Source organism: Erythranthe guttata, chromosome 6, assembly GCF_056151865.1.
Source record: "Erythranthe guttata isolate IM_541 chromosome 6, IM_541, whole genome shotgun sequence".
NCBI lineage: Eukaryota > Viridiplantae > Streptophyta > Magnoliopsida > Lamiales > Phrymaceae > Erythranthe > Erythranthe guttata.
The window spans coordinates 15,146,451-15,156,207 of NC_142538.1; the positions used below are offsets into that span (position 1 = coordinate 15,146,451).

At 35.3% G+C, this 9,757-nt stretch overlaps 2 protein-coding genes across 3 annotated transcripts; one reads left to right on the forward strand and one right to left on the reverse strand.

The window, feature by feature from the left end:
* Window positions 1-1,279: 1,279 nt before the first annotated feature.
* LOC105958308 (dnaJ protein homolog) lies at window positions 1,280-4,143 on the reverse strand. Of its 2 annotated transcripts, none has more exons than XM_012982321.2 (7): window positions 3,928-4,143; window positions 3,628-3,799; window positions 2,880-3,054; window positions 2,649-2,793; window positions 2,271-2,547; window positions 1,987-2,185; window positions 1,280-1,866 (listed from the first exon to the last, which is right to left on the reverse strand). In XM_012982321.2, exons 2-7 carry the CDS (start codon window positions 3,778-3,780, stop codon window positions 1,538-1,540), a joined length of 1,278 nt encoding a protein of 425 aa, XP_012837775.2. In that variant the 5' UTR covers window positions 3,781-3,799; window positions 3,928-4,143; the 3' UTR covers window positions 1,280-1,537. The 2 variants fall into 2 exon arrangements, with proteins under 2 accessions (XP_012837775.2, XP_088676040.1); XM_088819914.1 differs by having other exon boundaries at window positions 3,628-3,796; window positions 3,928-4,060.
* A 2,410-nt stretch (window positions 4,144-6,553) lies between these two features.
* LOC105958307 (dnaJ protein homolog) lies at window positions 6,554-9,757 on the forward strand. The gene is made up of 7 exons (XM_088819915.1): window positions 6,554-6,703; window positions 6,834-7,006; window positions 8,011-8,185; window positions 8,278-8,422; window positions 8,536-8,812; window positions 8,920-9,118; window positions 9,208-9,757. The coding sequence occupies exons 2-7, from the start codon at window positions 6,854-6,856 to the stop codon at window positions 9,537-9,539; spliced, it is 1,281 nt and encodes a 426-aa protein (XP_088676041.1). The 5' UTR covers window positions 6,554-6,703; window positions 6,834-6,853; the 3' UTR covers window positions 9,540-9,757.

Genomic DNA, 9,757 nt, shown 5'->3' on the forward strand with positions numbered 1-9,757 from the left:
GTTTAGTTAATTTATTTTTTATTATTAAAAAATTAATTATAAGTAGTAAAATTATAATACTATTAAGGGCAACTCCAATGGAGGCACTAAATGAGGTATCAAACTAAAAAACTACCATTTTGATGCTCTAAAATTAAAAAATCCAACTCCAATGGAGGCATTAAATGGAGAATTATTTTGATACTCAACCACCCCGAGGTGCAAAAATACTCCCTGGAAAATGAGGTATCAAAAATATAACCACCCAATTAACCTATCACTATTTGACATGTGCCATTTAAAAATATAATTATTCATCTACTTAAAATTTGATATTCTATTTGATACTTGTGGCTGGAGTGAATTTTTTTTCAAGAAGTATCAAAGTATTATATCAAGTATCAAATCAATATTTAATGCTCCATTTTGATATCTTCCCATTGGAGTTGCTCTAAGTATAATTAAAAATAATTTTGTTTAGTTAATTTATTTTTTTGTTATTAATTTTTTTATCATAAGTAGTATAATTAAAAATAATATTATGATTAAAATAATTTGTTTAGTTATTTGTTTTATTAAAAAGTTAATTATAGGTAGTATAATTATAATAATATTAAGTATATTAAAAAATAATTGGTTTCGTTGAGTTCTTTTTTTTATTATTAAAAATTATAAGTTGTCTATTTTAAATTTATAATTATTTTCAGCCCCAAAAGATTTTAAAATTTCAATTTGCACCCCAAAATAGTGTTGTTCGTTACTTGCTAACGGATATGTAACGGCGGGGACCAAAAGTGTTTAAAATTAAAACTTGGAGGTGAACTTTGTTCACTTTGGAACAAGGGGACCAAAAGTGAAATCGCCCCAAACATGAGGGACCAAAAGTGTAATTCTCCCTTATAAACTCATATTGATATAGGGTGTCCTTTTTTTCCCATATAAAAAGAATTGTTTCTATGTTGTTTTACAAATAGTTGTTCTACATGTCACATCACACATGCATGAAATTTGAAATTTACAATACTAGTGTTGTAAGCGAGCATGCAATTATAAAGTTCAGCTCACATGACTCGATTACTATCTATAATAATCATAGCGTTCGTGTTCGTCTGACATTTTTCTTGTTACATCGTTAGTTATCACTAAACTAAGAACAACTCGAATCAATGGATACAAGGATCAAAACCGGGTCGCTTCTGCAGAATGAGATGAGGTAATGGCCAACGACAAGTGCAAAATCCGTACTATCCGCACAGATTTTTCAAAATATCCGTAATAGTACACTTATATGTGATCAATCTAAAAGAAAGCGAATTCGATTCCACAAGTCTCGGAAGTTTCTTAGCAAACTTCAAGAAATGGTCCTATTGACTTTACCGAATAACTGTCTCCAACACATTCCATTTGCATCAAATAAAATTATCCCTTCAGTACACATAAGCAATCAGCCATAAACTACAACAAACAAGCATAAAATACTATCGCATCGCCCTAAAACCTCTTCGAACCCATAGACCAGTGAGTTCAGTTCTCAACTCACCGCAGCCCCTTCCGAAAATTACTGCTGAGCACACTGCACCCTCTGAGCACCACCTCCGTGCATGTCGTCGTCTTCTTCGTCATAAGCCTCTTGTGCATGCTGGTGCTGTTTTCTACGCATCTCTTCTTCCATGTTCACATCATGCAAAGTTGTTTCCTCGCACTCGTCTAATTCCATATCCGTCAGTTGATTTGTAGACTTCGAGGGAAGTACAGTGCCAATAGCTTTGCTTTGCTCGGGGTTCAAAGATTCCGGGAAGTCCACACTGAATTGTATGTAAAGTTTCCCTTTCATGAATGACTTTTGGTACATGGGCATTCCTTCGTCATTAATCGCCTTGAATTGATCTGAGGTGTCGGCCAAAAAAATACACACATCAAAATTCTTGGCACAGAGAGATACCACGTAATATAAATGAAACGGGATGGATTTTAATTTCGAAGAAATATTAACTGAATACAACTTACCAGGCTTGATAACTTCACCGGGTTCAGATTTAATGAGGAGTTGCCGATTGTCCAAATGAGTCAAGATGAACTGAAAACCGCACAGTGCTTCAGTCAGTGTCAAGGTGTGCTCGACAAACAGATCGTCACCCTTTCGTTTAAACTTAGGGTGCTCCTTTTGTTGAAGTACAAACACAATATCTCCCGTGACAGTGTCGGGCTGCAAAAATGAAAATCAAGATTCGGTCAAAATTTCATACAAATAAACCACGAATAAAATCAAAATGATTGGTTGTTAAAATTACCGCTTCATCAGCCTCGCCTGGGAAGGTGACTTTCTGGCCGTGTTGCATGCCTTTCTCCACTACCACTTCTAGAACCTTCTTTTCTTGCACAACCTTCTCACCCTTGCACTGTGTGCAGCGATCTTTATCGGCAATTCTTTCACCACTGCCTTGGCAGTCACTGCAAGTATGCTGCATCTGCTGAATCATTGACGGGCCTATCTGCCTCATAGAGACTTTCACCCCTGCTCCTTGACAGCCCGAACATTTCATCGAAGCTCCAGATTTCGACCCTTTACTGCAGAGCACCCACAAAAGCCAATATACATCAATATACGTTTTAAGCTCAACAAAAGATTAATAAAAATCTAATAAGGTATACATAAAACAAAGACTAACCCTTTGCATTTGGGGCAAAGAACATTCCGAGAAAGAGAGAGCTTCTTTGATGTCCCGTTGTACAAATCGTCCAACGAAACCTTTAGGGGATGAACCACATCCTCTCCCCTTCTTACTCTTCTTTGTCCTCTACTACCTCCACCACCTACAGTGACATTTTAAAAATTATTAAAATACGCACATGGAAAGAATCGAGACAATCTTACAGACATGTTGGAAAAAAATGCTTACCTCCAAAAGGGTTACCACTAGCACCAAAAAAGGATTCGAAGATGTCAAACGGGTTATGACCACCGCCACCTCCGCCACCCATTCCTTCCTTCAAAGCATCCTCACCATACTGGTCGTATATCTCACGCTTCTCTGGATCATTCAATACTTCATACGCTTGCGCAATCTCTTTAAACTGCAACAAACGGAAACAAACTACTTTAGTATTACGAACAGCCATTAACAAGCTCGAGCTTGTCAAACTGTGATAATGTTAATCACAATCTCTGCCAAAAACATAACATTGCAACGGAAAAAAAAAAAAAAAAAAACGCTGAATGCAAAAACTAAAACTTATAAAAACTCTTCAAGTAGCATGACTAAGTCTTTTCAGATCAACTGGCAACGAAATCGTCCGGATAATCAAGACGAGGAAATCGAAATTGACCCTGAATTACTCTACGCACTTTAATCAAACATACACAGTGACTCAAGGTTTCAATTTTGAATGCTACAAATCTGTCTTCAAGTTACATTCTACTTCATCGACGAAATCTTGCGCTAGTTTCGAACTTTAGAACTTTCTTTAAGACATAGCAAAAGAAAATGCATTCAAAAACATACAATAATCAGTACTAAAGACAAAAACATTGAATTTCGATTCAAAAATCGCATTTACTTGATTCAAAACAAAGATGATCAATTCAGCAAAAAAAAAAAAAAAAAAAAACCCTAGTACCAAGAACAAGTTAACTAAGAAATTATTTACCTTTTCCGGATCTCCACCTTTATCGGGGTGATTTTTAATCGCTAATTTACGATACGCCTTCTTCAGATCATCCGGCGAAGCATTTTTCTCCACGCCCAAGATCTCATAGTACTTGGTGTTATTGCTTTTCTTCGGCGGCCCTCTCCCAAACATCTCTCCTGATTTTTTCCTTCTTCAAAATCACAATCAAAATCAAACAAATTAATCGAGAAAAAAGAAAAATCAGTTCACCATCCAATTGATCTGTAGATACGTATGATTTGTGCATACAAATTCGTAAAACGATAGATATAAACTTACTGAAGAGAATTTGTGTAGAGGCTGAGCTGAAGCTAGTGAGCGCGTGCGATTGAGAAAGAGGGATTAGGTTTTGGGATGGATCTGTGGTTTTAATTGGAAGGGGGAACTTTATTCGGACGGCTGAGATTTGTTGTTGCCAAAGAAGACTCTAGAATCCTCTCAAACCTATTTCTTAGAAAGAACCAAGTACCCTTCCTATTTTCCCATAAAAAAAATAAAATAAAATAAATACAACCACACCATATGTATGGTTAATTTACGAAAAAAAATCATGTGTTTGGATAATTACATTTATCCTTTTAATTTTGATTTTTTCTTACATCTCCATCCTTATGGTGTAAATTCAACATAATCATCTATATTTCGTGGAATGTGCTCTAGTTTGTACTCGTTTTGTGTAAAAATACTTTTTGAGATGCACCGCAATCTGATAGATACAAGTCAAAAACCACATACTATGATCATCTTGCTTGAAAATGTAGGCTTCGAATGGGATAAAACGGGTACAAACGTGATAATATACCATTTAATTTATAGATTCCAATAAATTTGAAAACGCAAGGGTGGACGTATAAAAAAATTTATAGTTGGGAATGGTTGTAATTACCAAAACACGAGGGGATTTTCGTAATTTGACCATACCTCAGGGATTGTTTAATTTACCCTTAAAGTCTTATATCCTTTTAATTTACTTTCAACAAAAAAATAAAATTAAAATTTAATTCGTAAGAATCAAATTGTAAATCGTAAGATTATATTTATAGCAAATAACAAATAGTCCCATGACAAGGGACACGTAGGTCTAGTTAAAAAACAATCTCGCAAATAAACCCATCCGCATGTTTTTGTCTAAAATATTCATCATTATATAATTTCCATCGATTCAATTCATTATACTATAATTTTATCAATATTCATATTAACCCGGATTTGAACAAATATCTCACATTAACCTAATTTTCATAATTTTTTTGAAAAAAAAATTCCGGCCAGATTTAGGCGTTGACCGCGCGGTTCTCCGGCGTTGACTTTTTTTTTTTGTTTTTATTTAATTTTTTTAAGAACTCTTTTTTTTTTCTGAATTTTTTTTCCGACCGATTGCAAATACAATTTTCCAAAAGAGTTCCGTTCAAATGCAATTTTCATAACTGATATGGACAAGTGAAGAACTTGAATTAATTGAGCAGTATGGTTGTCCACATTGGGACCAACAATGCACTCGTCTTTTGTAAACGAAATTTCATTCTTCCCGTTCATATTTTTTCACCGATTTAGCTTAATTAGTTAAACCAAACCAAATTGTTTTTTTTTTTTTTTTGATAAATATATATATACGTTTCTACTACCTTTATTTCATATCAAGTTTTGATATTGCTATGGGTTTTGCTATTTGCAGCGGGACTTTTACTGAAATTGGCTTATTTGCAGCGGTACCTTTTTCATTTAATTTTTTTTTTCAATTTCTCTCTCCTATTCCAAACACTCTCTAGAAATTCAAATTTCGTAAAAAAATTTGAATCTCCCGTTTTCTGGAGCACGGAAACTCGAACGGGAGATTCAAACGGCTTGAATCTTCCGTTCTGCAGAGCACGGGAACTTGAATTTTCTTCGAGTTTCCGTGCTCCAGAAAACAGAAGATTCAAATTTTCGTGCTCTAGAAAACGGGACCTTCAAACTGTTTTTTGAATTTTTATTTTCGGAAAAAAAATAAAAAAAATTTAGATATGAATCACCCGTGTTGTAGAACACGGGAACTTGAATAATCTTCATGTTCCCGTGTTCTACAGAACGGAGGACTCAAAAAACATGAGGTTCCCGTTCTGCAGAACACGGGAACTTGAAGATTATTCAAGTTCCCATGTTCTACAGAACGGGAACTTAAAGTTTGAATATTTTTTTATTTTTTTTTAATATTTTTTTCTAAATATCGAATTTTCTAATTATTTGAGGAACATGATAACACATATTCGGATTATTGTACTCGTTTGTACATTCATCATCAAATTTTTCGTCAAAATCACCATCATCACCGTACCCTACCAAATTATAAAAAATAATAATACAAAGGAATATAAAAATTAATAATACAAAAAATAAAAATAAAAAATTGATACCCAAGTTCCCGTGTTGTACAGCACGGGTAACTCAATCTTTTCCCCTTTTTTGATACTTCTCGTGCTGTATAGCATGATTAAACCAACTTTTAATTTTTTTTTTCTTTCTTTTTACCATATAAAAGTTATTCGGATCAGCCATTGAAGAAGTCCTTGTTCGTTTTTGAATTTGTCGAACGAGCTTCAAATTCTAAGTTTTCGATTTTTTTTAGTTGAAAGCGTTTCGGTTTTTTTAGAAAGTTAGAAAATTGACAAATGAGACTACCGCTGCAAATAAGCCAATTTCAGTAAAAGTCCCGCTACAATTTGCATTTCAGTATTACTATTTCGATGACTTTTTTTTTAATAATTAAATATTTACTTTCACATGAGTAAAGTAGTAATTATATGGAAATTAAATAACTTTTGACCCTCTTGTCAAAATCTTTGTAGTGATAATTAGAATTGCTTTCAATTAAGAGAGAATATAAAATATGAAAAGAAATACAAACGTGCTTAGAGAAGTTTAGAACATTCTAGAGTCTCCTTTGGCAGGCGACGATTTTCCAATAACAAATCTCAGCCGTCCGATAGAAATTTCAATCTAAAGATCCACCCTATACCTAAACCCCTCTCTCGCGCGCGTCAACTTTACCTTTACTTCGCCACACCAATTCTCTCCTGTAAGTGCATGTATATATAATATATATATATAATTTGTATGATCACGCATCTATATATATATCAATTTGTAGTGCTCGATTCGCGCAAATTTGTGAAAAAAATTCTTTCTTTTGGGGGTTAATTTTGAAGAAGGAAAAAAATCAGGAGAGATGTTTGGGAGAGGGCCGCCGAAGAAAAGCAATAACAACAAGTACTATGAGATCTTGGGCGTGGAGAAAACTGCTTCGCCGGATGATCTGAAGAAGGCGTATCGTAAATTGGCGATTAAGAATCACCCCGATAAAGGTGGAGATCCGGAAAAGGTAAATAATTTCTTAGTTGACTTGTTCTTGGTACTATTTTTATTTGGGTTTTGTAGTTTAATTTATTTTTCGATTTCTACTTTTTTATGTTCAAGATCGGTGTTTTTAATTGCTGCGTTGCAGTTGGTTTCTTTTGCTGAATTGATTAGGGCAAAATTCAATGTTTTTGGCTTCGATAATAATAGCTATGATATTCAGTCTTTCGATGCTTTTCCTATTTCTTCACAAAAAAAAATTAGAGATTCGAAAGTAGCACACAATTTCAATCAAGAAAATATAGGGTAAATTACGACCACCCGGTTAAATTACGAAAAAAAATCCCTCATGTTTGGGTAATTACAATCACCCCTCAACTATGAATCTTCTTACACGGTCACACTTGTGGTGTCAAATTTAGCGGAATCTTTTAGATTATGTCGAATATTCTTCGGTTTGTACCCGTTTTACCCCATTCGAGCTTGCACGATGATCGTAAAATTCGTGTCTCTTGGCTTGTAAATATTAAATTGTGATGCATTAGAAACTGCGTTTTTGCACAAAAGAGTACAAACTAGAAAACATTCCACGGAATCGAAAAAATTATGTTGAATTTGACATCATAATGATGGACGTGTAAGAAGAATCATAGTTTTGGGGTGGTTCTAATTATCCAAACAGGTGGGGTTTTTTTGTAATTTAACCTTACCTCAGGGGCTGCCTGTAATTTACCCAAAAGTTTAATGTTCTGATGTTTTTTAAAGTAGAAGTGACTGGAAGACATATTCGTGCGAGTCTTCTTTGTTCTCTTATGGGAAATTGTAACTTTCAAATTGAGAACCTTCAGTCGTTGTATAAATTTATTTATTTATTAAAACATAGAGTCACTTCCTAATTTTAATGATCCCGAGTATTTGGGGTGCAAGTTGATGCGAAAAAGACATGAGTCTTGCTACTTGCAGAGGTTGTGAACTCGTTAACTAACGGCTGTTCATAATACTAAAAGAGCTTGTTTCCGAGTGTTGCAGTTTAAAGAGATTGCGCAAGCGTATGAAGTATTGAATGATCCAGAGAAGCGAGAGATATACGATCAGTATGGTGAGGATGCTCTGAAGGAAGGAATGGGCGGCGGAGGTGGCGGTGGTCATAACCCGTTCGACATCTTCGAATCCTTTTTTGGCGGTAGTGGTCACCCTTTTGGAGGTAAGCATTTTTTTTCCCACATGTTGTCTGTAAAATTGTCTCGATTCTGTCCATGTGCGTATTTTTTATTAATTTTTAAAATGTTACTGTAGGTGGTGGAGGTAGTAGAGGACAAAGAAGAGTAAGAAGGGGAGAGGATGTGGTTCATCCCCTAAAGGTTTCGTTGGACAATTTGTACAACGGGACATCAAAGAAGCTCTCTCTCTCCCGGAATGTTATTTGCCCCAAATGCAAAGGGTTAGTCTTTGTTTTATGTTATATACCATATTAGATTTTTATTAATCTTCTGTTGAAATTAAAACAAATATTGATATATGTATATATATTGGCTTTTGTGGGTGGTTTCACAGTAAAGGGTCGAAATCTGGAGCTTCGATGAAATGTGGTGGCTGTAAAGGAGCAGGGACAAAAGTGTCAATTAGACGGATAGGCCCTTCAATGGTTCAGCAGATGCAGCATACGTGCAACGACTGCAAAGGCAGCGGTGAAATTATTGCCGACAAAGACCGATGCGGGAAGTGCAAGGGCGACAAGGTTGTGCAAGAAAAGAAGGTTTTGGAAGTGGTCGTCGAGAAAGGCATGCAACACGGCCAGAAAGTCACCTTCCCAGGCGAGGCCGATGAAGCGGTAATTCTAAGAACCGACTATTTTTATTTTAAACGTCGAATAATCTTCTTTTACGTATATGGGATTTTGATTGAATCTTGATTCGATTTTTTTCTTTTCTTTTGCAGCCTGACACTGTCACAGGAGATATTGTGTTTGTACTTCAACAAAAGGAGCACCCTAAGTTTAAACGAAAGGGCGACGATCTGTTTGTCGAGCACACCTTGACACTGACTGAAGCACTATGCGGTTTTCAGTTCGTCTTGACTCATTTGGATAATCGGCAACTCCTCATTAAATCTGAACCTGGCGAAGTTATCAAGCCTGGTAAATTTTAAATTCAGTAAATACTTACATAATATGGGCTCTCTGTTCCAAGAATTCTGACGTCTGTTATTTTTTGGCCGACGCTTCAGATCAATTCAAGGCGATTAACGACGAAGGAATGCCCATGTACGAAAAGTCATTCATGAAGGGGAAACTTTACATACAATTCACTGTGGATTTCCCAGAATCTTTAAACCCCCAGCAAATCAAAGCTCTTGCGACTGTGTTGCCCTCAAAAAAGTCAATAACTCAGTTGACCGATATGGAATTAGACGAATGTGAGGAGACGACTCTGCATGACGTAAATATGGAAGAGGAGATGCGTAGAAAACCGCAGCAACGTGCGCATGAGGCTTACGATGATGATGATGAAGATATGCATGGAGGCGGCGCTCAGAGTGTGCCGTGTGCACAACAGTAATTGTTGGTATTCTATGCTTTTATTGTTTTTTTAATTTTAATTCATTTTATTTCATTTTTTATTTGTCGTCTAAGTCTCTATGATAATTCGGTTTTAGTTATTCGATAAATAAATCATAGGACCATTTCTTGAAGAAGATTGCTCTTTACCTTTGTAAATTTATGAATTAAAGGTACCTTTTCTTTTTTCCCCCTAATTTTACGAAGATTTTATTCAAA

Excerpts from the sequence above, each read along its gene's own strand:
- LOC105958308 (XM_012982321.2), bottom strand. The coding sequence starts at position 3,780 with ATGTTTGGGAGAGGGCCGCCGAAGAAAAGCAATAACACCAAGTACTAT. Across the intron at positions 3,055-3,627 it reads AAGGTGGAGATCCGGAAAAG|TTTAAAGAGATTGCGCAAGC; the intron begins GTAAATAATTTC and ends CGTTTGTTGCAG. Across the intron at positions 2,186-2,270 it reads CAGGCGAGGCTGATGAAGCG|CCCGACACTGTCACGGGAGA; the intron begins GTAATTTTAACA and ends TCATTTTTGCAG.
- LOC105958307 (XM_088819915.1), top strand. The coding sequence starts at position 6,854 with ATGTTTGGGAGAGGGCCGCCGAAGAAAAGCAATAACAACAAGTACTAT. Across the intron at positions 7,007-8,010 it reads AAGGTGGAGATCCGGAAAAG|TTTAAAGAGATTGCGCAAGC; the intron begins GTAAATAATTTC and ends CGAGTGTTGCAG. Across the intron at positions 9,119-9,207 it reads TGGCGAAGTTATCAAGCCTG|ATCAATTCAAGGCGATTAAC; the intron begins GTAAATTTTAAA and ends CCGACGCTTCAG.